The following is an 18843-nucleotide window of genomic DNA, read 5'->3' as shown; positions in this document are numbered from 1 at the left end:
CTGCCTCTCGCACTGGGGAGGAGCTCCCCATAGACAGCCACAAAGCTACCTCATTGAGGAGGACAATGTCTACAAACAACTTGATTCCGTTAGGCAGCTGGTGTGCAGACACCACTGCTGATCATGCTGACCAGGACTGTTGCACTGTTCGTGTTCTCCTCTGTCTGTATCTATTGATTCTTCTCTCATACTTAGATTGTAAACTCTTGGGGGATACGCCGTGTCTTTGTTCTGTGTTTGTACAGCCCCAAGCACAGTGGGATCCTGGTCCCTGACGAGGGTTCCTAGGTGCTATGGCACTACAAATAAATAAAAACTATTATTCTACTAGAGGGAAAGCTGAGAAGAACTCAACAGGTTTGTCTCTCTGAGGGGTCATCCTTTCTTTTTCTGTAGCCAGATTTCAACCTTGTCACATTTCAGATGCACCAGCCATACAGTGGGGCCCAATCCCAAGGTGGCAGTGGAACGGGCCAGGTCACCTTTTAGGTCCGTGGCTCCATTTGTAATTTTGATAGGAGGATTCCGATATACTCGTCAGTCTCCTCTCCAGTGTAAGTACCCAGGGAAACGGCAAGAGATCTATGCAGCCTTATGGTTCTGGGGTTTGGGAGCTTTCCTTGTATGTTCTATACCTTTCCTTTGCCATGTGTTGCTCTTGTCTGTTTAGATTGTAAGCTTGTTGGGGCAGGGAGCTGTCTCTTACTCTGTACTGGGCCGAGCACAACGAGGTCCAATCCCAGGTGGCATCCGAGCCGCTAGAGTAACACAAATCCATAAACAAACTGCCTCCAGCGTTACAGCCCTACATAAACAACTGCTCTTGCTGCCAGAGCTCAGTATGTAGAGCACTCAGGAAGGGCACAGATTTCCTTCTGTTCCGGTTTTCGTTTTAACTAAAGGATATAAGGTAACTTTCTGTGTCGCTATCATTTCTGAGGCTAAGGGTTTGCCATGGCATGAGCGGGGGGGGGGGGGGGGGAATAATGGCTTTGTTATGGGGGGTGGGGGGGCAAAGAGTTCTCACACCTCAGGAAACACTTGTAACTGGTAATGTATGAAACTAATTGATTCCAGGTTAATTCACAAGATAGTGCATAGGCCAGGGAAGGTACGGAGCTTTCATACAGTCACGATTGTTCACCATAGTAGCATTGGAAGCCTCAACCAAGATCACGGCCCCATTGTGCCAGGTGCTGTACAGACACAGTGAGATGCAGGCCCCAGGCTGAGTTTTCTATAGCAAAAAAATAAAAGGGGACCTGTAAACTGCACATGTGACCAAGCGCCTCGCATAATGGGGCCATGATCACTAAGGGCTGCCAAAATACAAATAATATATCATAAGAACATGGCAGCAAGAGCAACTGTTCCTACAACATTGAAACGATCGGAGGGAGTCATGCAAAATGAAAGTTACAGCAGAGCTGCCAGAGACGGTGAAGTTCAGAAACCCAGGGTCCATCCGAAGCTCATCAGAACCTCTCAGCCCTGCAATATCAAGCTGGGAATCCTGTTCAGCCAAGTTCTTCCCGCTTCCAGTCAGTCTGAAAACCTACAAGTGCAGCCTCTCCCACGTGCACTTCCACTTTTGGGCCTCAAAGGAACGTGGCAGGGCAGAGAAAAATGATTGAGTGTGGGAGTTGATGGAAAGTTGAGTTTAGGTTTTGGGTGAAGGCTCAGTGGGTTCCTATTGTCACCAAATCAATTTGCCCCACCCCTAACAATCTCCTTTTCGATTCACCGTGCACTCCGCCGCTGTTTTAGGGAGAGCAAGATGCTTTTCTTAGTCAGCAATGGAAACCTCCCTCCTCTTTTCTATTGTGTTGGCCATAGACCTGGATTGTTTTCTGTCTGCTATCTCAGGGCTGAGGGGAAGAGCTGTAGCAGTTAGATCACTGCCCACCTCCTGCTGGGCTGCTCATTTCTTTTTGAAGAGCTTGCGGAAGGAGCTCCGGAAGCCCCCTTTGGGTTCCTGCCGCGGGTTGTGCTCGCTGAAGGATGTTTGTTCGTTGTCATCCTTCTGGCAGAACCTGGTGTTGTCTTCTGCATGTAGCTCCTAAAATGGAAAAGATGGTTTAACCAGCATTTACAACCTCACCCTTCTCTCTGCAGTGGAGGAAACGGAGGAACCTGACAGCCAGGTCATGTTGAGGAGTCTGGTTTCATAGATTCCTAGATTCCAAGGCCAGAAAGGACTATTGTGCTCATCTAGTTTTAACTCCTGTATAATACAGGCCATAGAACTTCCCTACATTAATTCCTGTTTGAACTACAGCATATCTATTAGCAAAGCATCCAATCTGATTTTAAAATTGCCAGTGAGGGAGACTCTACCACAGCCCTTGGTAAGTTGTTCCAGTAGTTAATTACCCTCACGGTTAAAAATTTGCACCTTATTTCACTCTGCATTTGTCTGTGTGGGTTAGACTGCTCCATCGCTCAGACTTCTGCAGTAGTGATGCCTCTGCACAGCAGTTAACGTGGGGTCTGTAAAGCCAGGGAAACCAAGGAAGAATAATTGAGGGGGTAAAAATAACCCTTATACAAAGTGACTGTTTTAAGCCACGTCAGAGAGCTGAACAATGTCCCTGTTACCAACGCTCCGGCCTTTCATCTGCAAGGATTCAGAATCCCTTCACCAACCGTGGGGCAAAGCGGTGCAGGGCAGTGGCACCTCGACCAGTGGATCCTGCATCGGGCGTGCTCACCGTGTTGGACGGAGGGCGCCTCTGGGGGAGGGTGGATGGTGCTGCTGGCTTTGTCACTCGCTGTATGCGCACCCGCAGGACACAGCATGAGGTCACCTGTCACTGACACATGGACTGTAATGTAAGTGTGTCAGTGAGGGACTCCTCCCACTGGTGTTGAGGAAATGATGCTGTAGGGCCCCTTCCTCTAATGGGTGGGCTGCATGAGGAAGTGATTCTGGAAGAGTGTGAGTTTAAAGCGGTATAGCTTCTCCAGAATGCGAGCAGGGAGCTGTTCCGCGATAGCTATCCTAGACAAGTTCCTCCTATACTCAAGCATTAAGCGCTGATTTCTGCTCCCCCCCGCTCATTGCCAGGCAGACAGTGTCCCCAGAGACCTCCACTACTTTTGATGCCTGCTTAACTAAGTAGTGTGGTCTAGCGGATGAAGCACTGGACTGGCCACCTGGGGTCTATTCCCAGCTCTGCCACTGGCCTGCTGGGTGACCTTGGGCAAGTCCCGTCACCTCCCTGTGCCTCAGTTTCCTCATCTGTAAAATGGGGGCAAGGATCCCACCCTCCTTGAGTGAAGCACTTTTAGATCTACCAATGAAAAGTGCTAGATAAGAGCTAGGGGTAATTATTAACAACTCTGCGCAGGCTGTTCCCCAGGCATTCGGCCCTGCCTCAGTCGCTTCTCCGTCCTCCTCGCCGTTTTCTAATCTTCATTGTCTGTGCTCCTGCGCTCTCTCTTTAGTGTATCTGGGGCTTTCCTTGTTCCCTCCTCCCCATCCCCTGCCGGGCATTCCCCAGCTCTGCACACAGGCCAACAGGGCCCATCCCTGGAGGATCCTCTCAGAGGCGACAATGCCACCAAATATGTCCCCAGGTCTGAATTTACCTGGCCCTGTGTTAGGGTTAGTGCTGTGCCCTGTTCTAAGCCATCACCTTCGTATAAGCTTGTACAGAGCTGGGGTTACCCCAGCAGGGCCCTGCTTCAGGAGACCTAGATCAGGTGCCAGCTGGGCTAGGGCTTGTGGGCCAGATCCTCAGCTGCTGCAATTGGGCTGACTTCAGTGGTGCTGAAATGGTTTACACCTGCTGGGGATCTGGGCCCATCGGCTTCGGTGGAGCCACATTGACTTATAGCAGCTACGGCTCTGGCCCTAACGGCATTTGTCTTACTTGGCCCTGCCTCTTTTACCCACCACAAGCAGGTCTGAGCCCTCATTTCAAAGGGCTGTGCTCCATTGTTAACCTGTTGCCTCCATCGAGGGGCTTGCTGCAGGGGGCTGAGAAAAGCATGGATCGTAGGGGCTCAGTGACAGTGGGAGAAAGAAGCCAGACACACCAGAAGGGCCAAATTTTCGAAAGTGGCCTCTGAACCTGCACCCACAAAATTGTATTCACCAAACCTGCATTTGCCCCCTTGCCGCCTGGTATTTGGGTGCAAATTGTGCCCTTCTGCTTCTCACTACCCGAGGTATCTGTGCAGGGGAAGGCTTTGCATGTGCAAATTTGGAAGCTATTTTGGAAAATTCTCCCTTAAAAGTTTCTCTCTGACCCTGCTGCACAATGTTGCGTTTTTATTTTCGCCTCCTTACTTCCAAAAAGCTCGGTTTCTCCCCCAGCCCTCTGGGAGGGGGGAAGTAGCTCCTTTGGGAGCTTCGAGAGGATGCCGCCATCAGGTGAGGCTGCAGGCTTCTCTCCTGCTTGTGCTGCAACTGGCTACTGCTGCTGCTCCGGGTGCTGTAGAGTCTCGTGCTCATGCCCTCCGTGCTCCTGGGGAACTCCTTCAGGGACCGGCTCAGCTGCTTGCCTTTGCTGTGAAACGCCTCCTGCTTGTAAGCACTGCCGCTTTTAGGCAGCGGCTGTGACGAGTGCTCTGTCCTGTCTGGCTCCACTGTAAAGCTAACAGGCCTTAAAAAGCAAATATCGAGGCTGGATTCAGAGGAGGCCGGGGAGCAGTTCTCGAAAAGAGCCAGGTTTTGAAAGGTCTCGTCCTCGTAGGGACCTGGCAGGGTGAAAACTTCCCCCCCATAGTCCAACTCTTCATAGTTTGGAGCAAAGCTTCTAGCATCCTGCAGCAGCTCCATTGAGGTCCTGACCGATCTCTCAGCATTTCCCATTGGATCGGCTGGGGGAGTTTCATAGTCCATCTCCGGGATCGCTTGCAAGGGGATGGACATGGCCTTTAGCTCCTGCTCGGGGAACTGAGATGAAGCAAGGATATTTTCTGGCCTTTCGTGTTTTCTAGCCTCCATTTCCCAGTCCGATGGCTTCCCAGCCTGGATGTTCTCCATCATTGCAGACTGGTTCTTCTTCATCTGTGGCATCAAATGCCTTAAAAAGGAAGGAAGCAGGGGGAGGAAATACAGAAAATACTGTGATGTACATGCATTTGGCAAGCCTGGCTCAGCCACTACCTTAGTCACTCCAGTGCCATTTAATAAGGGTGTCGCAAGCATTCTGTATGATGCAGCAAATGCCAGAAAGCAGCCGGTCGGGACTGGCAGGAGGGAGGAACCCCCTGGTTATTGCTCGTGCGTGTCCCGGTGCAACTAGAACCCAGAGTCCTGTAAACCCTGCCTGCCTGCAGTCCCTGTGCAGTAACTCTGGGTGCACGGGCAGCTCATCCACTCACACTCAGAGCTAAAGAAAGGCGGAGCTGGGGGGGGGGCGGAGGATAGCCCCGTCCCATCTCTTGAGAGCAGAGGGGAAGCTCCTACTCTTCAATCTGTTGTCACACTCCCCTAGCTCAGGGGCCATGCCTCACTCTGCCTCTTTCCCTTCAAGGGGTCCGGGAAGACCCTGCCCCTGGTGCCCCCTAGTGTGCTGGAGGGCTGGGCAGAGGCCCCGAAGGGGAATTCCAGCTGAGGAAGTTGGGATTTCCCCTGTGTGTTTCAGGGGTGCGCTTCTCTTGGAGAAGGTGCCTCACAGTCGCATCTCCTGCCAGTATGGAGGCAGGGATGGGGAAAGGCCCCAGCCCTCCCTGCACCCCCTAGGGTAGCTAGCACCTTGGGGACACTGTATTCACTAGAGGTCCATCTACACTGCAGCTGGGAAGTGTGATTCCCCACTCGGATCGATGTCCATGCGCTAAGCCGCTGGAGACAGCACCAAAAAATAGCAGTGCGGCCGCGGCGACACAGGCAGTGGCTCAGGCTAGCCACCCGAGTATGGACGGCTTTTCCCATTCCGAGAAAAACTGAGATTTCAAAGAAAATTCCGAGCCCAAAATTGGGACAAAAATGTTTGCAAACAGAAAATCCCAATAAATAAATACATACGTCCATACATAAAAGGGGGGTTGTGTCAATCAAAATATTTGGTTTCAATCATTTCCAAATGTTTTGTTTCAGTTTTAACTATTGAAAATGTATTGGCGTTGTTTTGAACCGGAACGCCGGGATTTCTCCTTGAGAAGATGTTGAAATGATACATTTGGACAATTTCAAAAAACATGAGTCAAAAAAAGGTGTCGAAACCCGACAAATCAGCATTTTCCAATGGGGAAAAAAATTAGTCACAAAGGGCTGAAAGCTCAAAAAGGAGTTAGGCTCTTAACTTGGGTTTTAGCTCATAAAATGAACATCAGTGGAAGTTAGGAGCCAAACTTGTGAACATTCAGCCCCAAATTCCCAACCAGCTGAACTGCAAAGCAGGAGGAAGTGTTCCTATGCAGACAAATTGTGTTGTCACTGCAATGCACTGGATCATAGCAATCTCTTGCTTTTAAACAACACCATAAGCACACAATGGTGGATTACTGTAATTCCACAAAACTCTCTCATGCCATTTTTGGCTTTGCAACAATGAAAAATGCATTCTCGCGCTTCGGGAAAATCTATCCGAATGAACCCCTAGCGGATCTGGACTGCACAGGTTAGCACGGCAGCCCTGCTCACCCTCTTGGGTCTCAAAGAGTGAATCTTTGGCCTTGGAAACTCAGACCAGCTTTCCCAAAAACTGCATTAAAATGAGAGGTGGTGGAAATTTTTCATTCAAAAACTGAAAATGCTATATAAATATCTGAAAAAAACCTTCAAATAAATTTAAAAAAATGGTTCCTTGTCCCAACCTGCAGGATGAAAACTATTTCAGTGTTTTTTACACCAAATATTTAATAGATTTTTAAGGCCAAGACAGGACCATTGTGATCATCCAGTCCCACCTCCTGCAGAGAACAAGCCAGAGACCCTCAGCCAGTAAACTCTTCCTCATACCCTTCCTTCGGTTGGAGCTACAGCAGATCTTGTAGAAAGACCTTACTATTTTCCAACCAGCACTGATCAGTACAGAAAAGTGGTGGGCTTCCCCACTGCTTTGCGTGCACCTCCTATAACCACTGCTCCCTAATTAGCCTGCTCTTGCTCAGTTGTACTATATTTTAATCCTTTTTGATAGCCTGGCAGCCATTAGTAGCCAACCAGAGTGCAGGAATTTGCATCGTCACTGAGTTATTTTGTGATAACTACACTGGGGTAATGCAAATCTCTCTACTCTGATTGGCTACTACGGTCCCTCTGCTCCTACACCAAGAATTTCCAAGCTGTTTGCCAGGAGACGTGTTCTCCTCCCTTCCCCAGGCATTCCCCACCACTCAAACCTGCTCCCAGAAGGTACTTCCTCCTGAGAATGCATAGAGAGGTTTATTACCCTGCACAGGGGAGCCAACCTGCTGCAGACCCCGCCCCCCCTCCCCAGAATGGCCATGCTGCAGCAACACGCTTGGCTATTTCTAGTGGCACATTGGTGCTGCTGAAACTTGTTGGGGCTGTGTGGGGAGGGAAGCGATGCCGGCCTGACAATAGGCTTACGTGGCTGTTGTGCTGGAAGAGGGGGCTGCTGGGAACTGCTGCATCACCTCTTCGGAGTGGATCCCGCTGTCTCGGATGGCTGTTGTGATGGATGTCTGAGAAACCTCCTGGCTGGCACTGGCACACTGAGAAGCCAGACCTTTGTATAACTTAACCAGGGACGACCTAGGGGAATTGAAATTCATCACCAATAAACAGAACCGGGCAGAAACAGAGCAAGAGATCAGCGGAAGCAGCACAGCCTGTGTTCGTTTTTAAGGCACATGGCAAGTTTGCTCATCGTTTCAGTAACAGCCTCATGTATGAGAAAGGGTGATGTCTTTGTGGTTACGGCCCTTATGTGGGACTTGGGAGATCTAGGATTAATTCCCAGCTCAGCCTCAGACTTCCTGTAGGACATCAAGCAACTTACTTAACCCACTGTGCTTCAGTTCCCCTTCTGCTGGGACAATAATTCTGCCTTGTCTATTTAGGCTGTAAGGTCTTCAGGGCCTATTCAAAGCTATTTCAGCAAGCGGTGGCTAAAATCTGCTCAAAGCACGTCTTAACCTTGATTTGCTGGACGCTTGCAACTGAACCCATGTCTATCACCTGCTGTCAGCAACAGGTAATTTTTCTAGGGTGGACCAGGCCTATGAAACCAAGGAGTCATTTGTTTAAATTAATGGCTGGTACATTTAGAACAAATAAAAGGAACTTCTTTCCTTTCTCTGAACCATCAGGAAGTGGCTGCTCCAAATCTGATCCAAAAAATGTGACAACCAATGTTCTGATCTAACAGGAGCCAGATCCTCAGCTGGTGGAAATGTGACCATTTGACAGCACTGGAGCAGTGGGCCCATGGACACCAACTGAGAATCTGGCCCTTTGTTTCCACCTGCTCCATCATTTCTCCCCGAGAGTACAGGGCCATATCTTGTGCCAGACTTACTTCTTCAGCTTTTTCCGTTTCTGTATGAGCAGGTCTTCGTTGCACTGTAATAGCAGGCTGTAGTGCGAGATAAAAATGCGGAAGCGCTGCACACACACCAGGAGCAGGTAGTAATCGGGGTGCTCTTGCTCAGTGTACTTCAGGATGTTCTGGGGCGCAAAGGGAAGCAGACTGTTTGGACGATGTCCTCGCTCTTCTCATGCAAAGGCGCTAACGTGACTTTGGGTTAGTACTAAGGGCAGGTCTACACCACGGGATTAAGTCGACCTAAGTTACGCAACTCCAGCTATGTGAATAATGTAGCAGGAGTCAACATACCTTAGGTCGATTTATTGTGGTGTCTACACCACGCTGGGTCGACAGGAGAAACTCTCCCGTCGACTTACCTTACGCTTCTCGTTCCGGTGGAGTACCGGAGTCGACGGGAGAGTGATCTGTGGTCGATTTAGCGGGTCTTCACTAGATTCCCGGTGGATTGATCACCACAGCAGACCGTTTGGACTATGTCCTCGCTCTTTTCATGCAAAGGAGCTAATGTTACTTTGGGTTAGTACTAAGAATCAACCAACTGCATGAGGCTCTGAAAATGCATTGTGTGAACTCTTTGAGATGGGGGTTGTAGGCATTTGGACAAGAAAGAAGATGCTTTTCATCCCCAACAAACCAATTTCCTTGCTGCAAGAGCCAGCTGTTTGTGCCGCACTTGTCCGGGGGTCATTCTTGTTTGGGCACTGCTAGCCCTGCCCCCCTAGGATTTTGTATATCCCCTGTTACAGAGAAACGGGATGCCAGCAAGGAAAGGGTTACCCGTCCCCTCAATAGAGGTCACCAACCTAAACAATGTGTGCGTGTCTTCCTCCAGTAGCCTCTTGTGCCGTTCCTTTACCACCTCCCTGTCTCCTCCCAGGTCTAGCCCTCTGCAGGCTGCTCCCATCCTGTTTTGCATTCTCTCTCTGCTCCTTCCTTCATGGCTCCGCTTCCCTCGCATTGACTCTCACAGCCACACCCCAAGTTACATTCTTACCCCCCCCAGTCTCTCCATGTCCTCCTCATCTCTCGAACACCCCTGTAAAAGCACTGAGTCATAGCCAGAGCATCACCACTCCACAGGGACGGATTAGCACTGTTTGCAAATTGGGAAACTCAGCTAGAGGGATCAAGCCGTGACTCAGCCATGGGCAAGGTGTGGGCCAATGTCGGAGCCGGACCTGGACAACAGGAGCCCTTCACTTCCATGCCAGTCCCACTAGGCCATGCTGCCTCTCACACTAGTAAGCCACCACCTTTGTGGCTAGAGACCATGCTGGCTACTCAGTAAAGGAGCGGACTCAGCTGTACATGGTTGGCTAGTAGTTCCCGGCAGCCCTAGCCCAGTCACTGGAAGCCCACACGTCCCCCACAGCTGTGTGAGGGTCTGGGGTTTCTCAGAATGGGGGGCATTCCCGGGACACAAAGGCTGTCCTGGCCCTGAGGAAACTGCCAATCATGAGAGAGTCTCCTAGAGACCAGTCTCCACTGGCTTCCACTTTCAAGGGCTCAGAGATTTCGCCGGGTGGCTGCAGAGGCCAGCTCTGAGAGAAGTGACATGCAGTGTAAATGCCAATACCAAGTGTTATCCTTACAGGGCAATAGGGTGACCCGGGCAACTTTCATGCGTTAGTCCTACCTGTAAGTGAATAAGGTATTCGGGGACACGCTGGACTATATGAAAGAACAGCATGTAGAGGTCAGACTTAATTTCTTCTTCCACCTGAATTGGAGAAAGTAGATTTAGCATCACTATGGCATGTAAGTTCCCAGTGCAGTTTGTATTCACGTGATGCTGTACAGTACACACAGCAACTCGCAGGGAGTGACAGACGAATGACAAGGGGATGAGATGACAACAGTCCCAATCATGTTATGCTAAGGGCTGGACTGTGAGCCCCTTATGCCCACTGGCAATAGTCACTTCTGGGACTAGTCCCACTGATTTCTATGGAACTGCTCAAGGTGCAGGGCACTACTCTGTGTGAATAAGGATATCAGCATCTGACCTTTACAGACCGCCTCTCTCCCCTGGGTGATACCACAGGACTGAGCGACGTGAGCCATTAGACCCCTGGCATGAATGCAAAGAGGCTGGCAGCAAGGAGGTCTCAGGAAAGAGTCTTTCTCCAGGGCATGTGAAAGGTTTATCCATTCTCCTACATACCCTCCCACGCAGTGGTCTGGATGGGGTGCAAGGGAGGATTTCCTGGCGGGGGGGTGGTTTTTTACAGCTATTGATCCAATTGAACTTCTGGATGTAACTTCATTCAAATACAGGGTGACATTAGAATTAGACAGCTGCCTTTGGTAACTCGGAACAACCAATCGATCAACAAGCCCATCATTCAAGAAACCAGTGTTTGGTAATGAAATAATTTGGTTAGCGGGATGGAAAAAAACGGCAGGAAGAAACCCTGGAAAATATGTTCCAACAGCTGTGGGAAGTGGGGCAAGGATGGCGGGAGGGTCAGTTTGCAAACAGAGATTGGGTGGTTTGGACCACAGCCTGGGGCAATCCAGGGACAAGTTCAGATATTTCACAGAAAATCTCCCGGCATTCTCAGGCTGCCAGTGTATAATTAGCAATGGCATGGTTATGCCGAAAGGTGTCAATGGCTGCCATCAGTAGTATCTTGGGGCTAAAGACAATCGCAGACCTGGATTTGATGATTTCAGAAGTGTGTCTTGTGGTTCTCTGTGCTATGTTTCATGTGCTCAGGATGAACTGACATCTCTGTACTGTTTCAACTGCCTGATTCCTTAGAGAAATTCCAGGAATACATTAATATTTGATTTGGCAAGCGGCTATTTTCCACTGTGGGGGGAGGGTACTGATTGTGTCTTCACTATTGCCAGTAATGACTGTGTGTCGTGGCGGATGAGTCTCTGAAATAACAGGTAAGAAATGTACCTCCTTCAGAATCACCACGTGGATCAGTGAGATGCATTCCGGCAGGTCCCTCAAGTAAGCAATGTAGTAGTCCAGAAAATTGTTCTGAGGAACAAACCCAGAAATGCTCAGTAAGGAATGTTAGTGGTTTGAAATTCTGCAGGGTTAGCCCCAGGTTCACTGTTGGCTCCGAGCAGAAGGGGCAGGGGAATGGGGAGGGATAGCACACAGCTTGGTTAGAATCATAGAATATCAGGGTTGGAAGGGACCTCAGAAGGTCATCTAGTCCAACCCCCTGCTCAAAGCAGGACTAATTCCCAACTAAATCATCCCAGCCAGGGCTTTGTCAAGCCGGGCCTTAAAAACCTCCAAGGAAGGAGACTCCACCACCTCCCTAGGTAACGCATTCCAGTGCTTCACCACCCTCCTAGTGAAATAGTGTTTCCTAATATCCAACCTAGACCTCCGCCACTGCAACTTGAGACCATTGCTCCTTGTTCTGTCATCTGCCACCACTGAGAACAGCTGAGCTCCATCCTCTCTGGAACCCCTCCTCAGGTAGTTGAAAGCAGCTATCAAATCCCCCCTGATTCTTCTCTTCTGGAGACTAAACAATCCCAGTTCCCTCAGCCTCTCCTCATAAGTCATGTGCTCCAGACCCCTAATCATTTTTGTTGCCCTCCGCTGGACTCTTTCCAATTTTTCCACATCCTTCTTGTAGTGTGGGGCCCAAAACTGGACACAGTACTCCAGATGAGGCCTCACCAATGTCGAATAAAGGGGAACGATCACGTTCCTCGATCTGCTGGCAAAGCCCCTACTTATACAGCCCAAAATGCCGTTAGCCTTCTTGGCAACAAGAGCACACTGTTGACTCATATACAGCTTCTCGTCCACTGTGACCCCTAGGTCCTTTTCTGCAGAACTGCTACCTAGCCATTCGGTCCCTAGTCTGTAGCAGTGCATGGGATTCTTCCGTCCTAAGTGCAGGACTCTGCACTTGTCCTTGTTGAACCTCATCAGGTTTTTTTTGGTTAAGTTAGGCCATTATCTGTACATGTACTTGTAACCCTTACCCAGTCTGAAACAGTCACAACCAAACAATTGTAACATGGTGCCTGTCAAGCTGCAACAGTCAAACCATGCTACAACAGTGGACATGTGCAGGGCCTTCACCCAGTTCCAGCAAACTCTTTACCTAGTTGTCCTGTGTTGTGGTATGGTCAGGATCTGAGCGAAGTCTTGGTGGCAGTGTAGATAAGACCTAGGGGCCGGCTGAGGCTACAACTGGAGCCCACAACGGTTTGGCAACATCTGACCCAGTTACCATGGGGCACCATGTTCACATTGTAGATTTTTATTTATTTATTTTTGCATGATGTTGCTCTGTTGGCCCATTCAGATGAACCATGCTGCACTGCCACAGTTTTACCAGTGCAAAGGCCCATGAGGGTTTAGGTTTTGGTCACAGTCACACAGCAAGTGAGTCCCAGTCCTGTGCCCCTGCACCCAAACTCCCTCCCAGAGCCTGCACCCTGCACCTCCTCCTGTACCCCAACCTCCCGCTCCAACCTGTTGAAAGTGAGTGAGGATGGGGGAGAGCGAGGGATGGAGTGAGCAGGGGCAGGGCCTCGGAGAAGGGGGCAGGGCAAGGGCTGAGAGGGGTGGCTTTGGGGGTCCCTGAAAATTTTAAAATCAAAATGGGGGTCCTCTGGTTGCAAAAGTTTGAGAACCACTGGACTAGATGATCTCTTGAGGTCCCTTCCAGTTCTGCATTTCTATGATTCTATAATGGATGTACCATTTTTGACTTGAACTGGTATGTAGTACGTAGTATGGTATGTAGACTTGTTATCCCTAGAGTTCTTTTAAATTTGTTATACAGCCAGACACGTAATTACGTTGGGGGGGAAATCTGCAGTTCTGTTTGATCCAAACACACCATTATACATAGTTAAACTAATGCAATCCTGATGCCTTTGTCGGGTGTTTTCTGTCACAAGCACTAACATACCTCATCGTTTGTTAACTTCAGGAATATGTCTCCCAGGATTCCTGGACGTGGCCAACTCAGCACCCTCTCTTGCAGCATGTGAAGTAAGTCTACATGCTGCTGGACCAGGTATCGTAAAGAACCAGGGAAGAAACTAAAGAGGGAAGATAACAGATATGATTGCACAGAGGAGTATAGAAATTCATCTAGAAAAAGAATCCGATTCCTAGGCTTTGGGAACCCACAGATTCTGCTCGCATTCATGGGCCAGCAGTTTAAAATGTGCTGGGTTTGCTTTACAAGATATTATTAATCATTGTTATTATGGTAGAGTCTACGGACCGGTGATGAATGATGCCCCATTGTATGAGGCGCTGTACAAATACAGAGTTGTAGGCTGTCCCTGCACCAAAGAGCTTGGAATCTAGTGTTTTATGATTCCAGTTCACATGCTTTTGCACTCATTGGGCCTAATGCTCGATTGCCTTGTGTAACCGACTCTGCCCAACAGGGCACGAACCTACACAGCTCAAAGCATGAGCCATTATCACTTGAGTTAGAGGACTTGGGCCCCACTCCTGCAACCACATATGGAAGTAGGATGGGACTCATTCACTGTGCACTTTACAAGATGTACCTTATAAGGAGAGCTGGTCAAAACTTCCATCCTGTGAGAAATTCCAATATTTTGACAACTGTTTTCACTCCAAATCAGGATGGAAAATGCAAAATATTTAAATATTTTGCTGAATGGAAACATCAAAAACCTTTCAGTTTAGAAATATCAAAATGTTTTGGTTTGTTGAACCAAACTGAATCTGTGTGATGGGAGTTGTAGTTTGGATGCCTCATACCTCCAATCTCTTCTATGGGCTGGGCTTCCTCTTCAGACTGTCTCGCAGAATGCACCTATGTCAAGGGACTCCCACAATGCATCACAGCAATTTAACCGGAGAAGAGACCATGGTGCATTGTGGGAGATGTAGTCTGGTCAGGGAGCCCATAGAGGAGAACGAGGTCATGAGGTACCTGAACTACAATTCCTATGAGTCACTGTGGCAACTCAGGTGGACACAGATTAGTTTCAAAATGACCTGAAACAAAACATTTCCATTTAATTCAACAAACTGAAATGTTTAGATTCAGGATGATCTGACCCAAAACGAAATATATAGTTTGATTTACCTGACAGAACATTGAAAAATTTCAGCAAAATCTAAATTTTCCCATGGAAGATTTCAATTGTGCAGAAACCGTATTTTCCAACAAAAATTGTTTTGATGGAAAATTACCAACTAGCTCCAAAGGCTGAGTGGGGGGAGAGAAGGTATGATATTGTATTGTATTTTATGATAAAAAGCATGTGATCATGTCATTAAAGGTTGTAATGCGGTATGTACATGGAAAACATGCCAAGCTTCTTATTAATATACAGCGAGGACATGGCAGAGATAGTTTTGAAGCATGTGGCCATGAGGAATATGCAGAGATCCTGAAAAGAGGAAAAGATAAAAGAAGAACCAGAAAAATGGTGAGGAAACAGACATATGAGACACAGGAGGTGGAAAGAAGAATGACAAGAGACAGACAGACGGGGGGAAATGCCTTTTAGCCGTGTATGATACTGAATAATGTATTTTATAGTCAACTATAATGGGACAGCAGTAACTGGTCCATAGTTAATGCTAAAGCCAGCAACTTCCAGTGGCAGAGGGAGAGGTATGGACTGTGAATCTGAGATTGGGGGGCTTTGTTCTCAGGTCTCAAAGAGTGGGTGCTGGGGGAGACAGGAGGGAGGAGAGCAGGATGGGCAGAGGGAGGATTAAATGAGGTGAGTCAAAGGGCATGGAGAGGGGACTAGAGGAGGCAAGAAATGTTTGGAAATAAAGCATAATATTTTAACAGGGAAGGTAATTAACTCTTGGAACAATTTACCAACAGTCATGCTGGATTCTCCATCACTGACCATTTTAATATCAAGATTGGATGGTTTTTTAAAAGACCTGCTCTAGGGATTATTTTGGGGCAGTTCTCTGGCCTGTGTTATACAGGAGGGCAGACTAGATGATCACAGTGGTCCCTTCTGGCCTTGGAATCTATGACTTGATGAAAGCAGAAAGGCGGGAAAAGGCAGAATCTTTTACCCATGTTAAACATTTTACCCATGTTAAACATTTTAAACACCTAAAGCTTTCTGGCTATAAAAAACATTAGGCACTTAAAGGTTTCAAAGTGGCTAAGAGAAAGTTCCCAAAATGTTTTTGGGGAAAAAAGAACTCGGAATGTTGAAAAAGCCCTTTTATAAAAGCCATTGTGACAGTTACAATACCTTCTCTCTTTGGTGTTCCTCTTCACGTCTGAGCCTTGCAATGTGGCTTTGATCTTCAGGATCAGGGACAGGTTGATGACATATTTCCTCTCAGACTCGAGCAGCTCCAAAGCGATGCTCTGTCTTTTGGCTTCAACAAAAAGTTTGATTTAAAAGAACATGTTCAAAGCTGCACGCTTGTGTTTGACTGGAGAGTGGGACGGGAAAGGCTGAGGAAGACTGAAGGAGCTTCCTCTTTTCATGTAATTTTCCTCACAAATATCAAGTGCTAGCCCTGATCCTGCAAAGTGCTCCACACAGGATCAGGGCCACAGTCTATTTACAAAGGAAGACTGGAAACAAGCATGTCTCTCCCCTCGACCTCCAGAGTTTCTGAAAGATCAGTTTTTTTAGAAATCATAAACAGGAAATTCACATCAAATTTGCTACATCTCTAGTAATTATACTACCCTTTAAATCAAATACACTATTCCAGTGAGAACAGTCAGGGCCAGATCCTTAGCCTGTTTGCACCACTTAGAGCTGCCCTAGCAGAGAAGTTGGGATTTCCTTTGAACCCACAGTTGACACAGAACTGTCTACGCCACCTCTAGCTCGAAGAGGCTGTTACCAGCCAACATCATAAGCTAGAGCAGCCCCGAGGCCGCTCTAACGTATGACAGGGGCTGAATTAGCCCCTGGCTGCCCCAAGGACTGCAGTTGTTCCCTGGACTGGCCTTGTGACTGCCACTCAAAACAATTCACCAATGAGGAGAGTCCAGCCCAAAAGTGAGTATAATGGGGGTACTGGCTCTTTAAGACTGCTGTGGGGCGTCTCTAGCATATTCACTGGATTTAGGAGTGTGGCAAGAAAAAACAGCCCCTGAGAAAGCAGAAGTGATTTCAGGGAGGAAGCAGAGCCAGACATCTGCTGCTGTTCAGGGCCTGAGACTGAAGCCTATTCTTGCAGCCCAGAGGGAATGTTGGGGTTAGTACTCCTGGGTCTGCTAAGAACTGTAGGGCTCTGAAGCAAAGCATGCTGGGAAGGATACACAGCATATATAATGAGCTTCCTCCCACAGAAGAGGCATAGACTTTGAGGGAATGGGATTAGGAAGAATAGTCTCTCCTAGCAGAGATGGAGAAGCAAAACTATTTGCTTCTTTGTACTTTGCCATAGATGCTCTGTGACCTCAGAGCGAGACCAGGCAGAAGGAACAATCCCAGGGAAAGAAAGTTTGTCTGTCCTTTGCCAAAGATATTAAGGACTGAGGAGCAAGGCTACAAGGAGGGTAAGGTTTTTTGTTCTTTTAAAGGACTCCACAGGCGTGGCCTGCTGTGAACTATAGGCTGTCCCAGGGAAAATTATGTGCAATTGTAAAAGGACCTTTTAAAATGGAAATGGTCAGGCAACCTTCTCTCTAAAGGGCACGATAAATACACTCTGTAATCTAACCAACACAGAATTGCACCAGTCTGTCTGGAGCCCCTCAGCAACGCAGCACAGCCTTTCTAATTCCCGTTCCTACAGGACTGAGAGCCACATGGTCTCAGGCAGCTCCCTCCAAACTGAGGCAGGGCTTTGCATGCAGCCTTCTCTCAGGGGCTATCAGTCGATGGGGCAGTTACAAGCAGAGTTGTGTGAATAATGGATTATTCGATTTGCTGGCAATTCTGAAAAAAAAAATCTTTTCGGGTCAAACAAAACATTTTGTTCAACCTGAAACATTTTGTTTCAATATCAAGCCTTTCTGTAATGTTTTTCATAGTTTAATCAAATTAAAAGAAGTCTCTAAAAGGAAATTCATTTCAAACCAAAACACTGAAATGGTTTGTTTTGAAAATGTCAAATTTTGGAAAAATTTGGAATTCCTATGGACCGAAACAGGTCAGCCAAACCAACATGAATTCTCAAGATGCAATGGTGTTGCCACATCTGCATTTTTTGCCAAAAAAGGTTTCGGCTGAAAATTTCACCCACCTCATTGTCGTCATGGCAAATCCAAATTAACAGCATAAAACGGACAAGAATGTCAATGAGACAAGGTGGGTGAGGTAATATCTTTTATTGAACCAATTTAATGTCAATGTCACTCAGCAGCTGTCAGGGTCCTGGTGAGCAGATTTTATGTCCGAAAACACCCTTTGCTGGTGGTTCTGAAAAGAAATTTTGGGGGGATTTCTGGTTCATGGGAAAATGAGAAGAAAATTGGTTTTGTTCCCCTAACTCAAATTTTGGAATGCCAACATTTCTCGCAAATGGGAAATCCTGCATTTCAGCTAGCTCTCCTCTGAAACCTAAAACAAACTTACAACTTAAACCACTTGTAGGTCCCATTGCTAACTTATTTGATTCCAGACTAGAGTTGATGGCCTCTAGAATCCCAAAGCCTCCATGCTTTTTAGCCACAGCTGCTTCTTTATTCTTACCAGCGAAAGAAGTTTCACATAAGACATTGTCCACTGAGGTGTATCTGCTTTGGCCTGTTTCCTTCACTCTGTCTGGGTGCTCCTTAGAAATATATTCATCACCCCACTCTTTGCTGTCCTTGGGCTGCTTCCACACAGTCGATGGGGGGTGACCCTTTGGCTGGATGTCAGCTGGCAAGGAAGGCTTGAGGCTTTCTTCTGTCTCTGGATTTGCACTGCTCCCCCCTAGAAACCACAAGCTGCTGTCAGGACTTAACAGTTTTTCATGCAGACTTTTTTTACAAAGATTGCAATGTAGTAATAATTACAAAACATGTCCCCTCCAAAGTGATAGGGGTGCTGTACAGTTTACGATGGATTTACTTTTCCATAAGGATGAAGCCCAAGTTCCCCTACCTGTAGGGGCAATTTGAACCTGCAAAAATGACACCTGACTTCTTGTTGCCTGAAGAATGCTTTGCAGTTGCAAGTTAGAGCACTGGTTTGCACCAGCAATCATGTACCGGTTCAAATATTCAGATTTGCACCACCAATTCAAATGCAAGTGCAAAAATGCAAGTGCAAATTCCACTCACAAGATGGATGCCACCCTTTTGAAAATCTCTTCCTAAAAGCATCCAATACAGTAGGGTTACCATACGTCTGTTTTTTCCTGGACATGTCTGGCTTTTTGGTAATCAAACCCCCGTCCGGGGGGAATTTCCAAAAAGCCGAACATGTCCGGGAAAAATACTCCCTGGCTTACCTTAGA

At 47.7% G+C, this 18843-nt stretch overlaps 1 protein-coding gene across 1 annotated transcript in view; it reads right to left on the bottom strand.

The window, feature by feature from the left end:
- Positions 1–1921: 1921 nt before the first annotated feature.
- Positions 1922–18843, bottom strand: part of ARHGEF33 (Rho guanine nucleotide exchange factor 33) — a 34482-nt gene continuing 17560 nt past the window's right edge. Inside the window, exons 7-15 of the mRNA XM_029911890.1 lie at positions 18093–18317; positions 15684–15813; positions 13376–13508; positions 11383–11466; positions 10108–10191; positions 8442–8590; positions 7511–7675; positions 4295–5033; positions 1922–2059 (exon numbers count right to left, since the gene is read on the bottom strand). Of these exons, the coding sequence (XP_029767750.1) occupies positions 1922–2059; positions 4295–5033; positions 7511–7675; positions 8442–8590; positions 10108–10191; positions 11383–11466; positions 13376–13508; positions 15684–15813; positions 18093–18317 (1847 nt within the window). The remainder of the gene's footprint in view (positions 2060–4294; positions 5034–7510; positions 7676–8441; positions 8591–10107; positions 10192–11382; positions 11467–13375; positions 13509–15683; positions 15814–18092; positions 18318–18843) is intronic.

The sequence above is a fragment of the Terrapene carolina genome, unplaced genomic scaffold (assembly GCF_002925995.2).
Source record: "Terrapene carolina triunguis isolate 2854851 unplaced genomic scaffold, T_m_triunguis-2.0 Scaffold132, whole genome shotgun sequence".
Lineage (NCBI taxonomy): Eukaryota > Metazoa > Chordata > Testudines > Emydidae > Terrapene > Terrapene triunguis.
The sequence above is the reverse complement of the archived record's forward strand: the minus strand, read 5'-3'. Positions and strand labels throughout refer to the sequence as shown.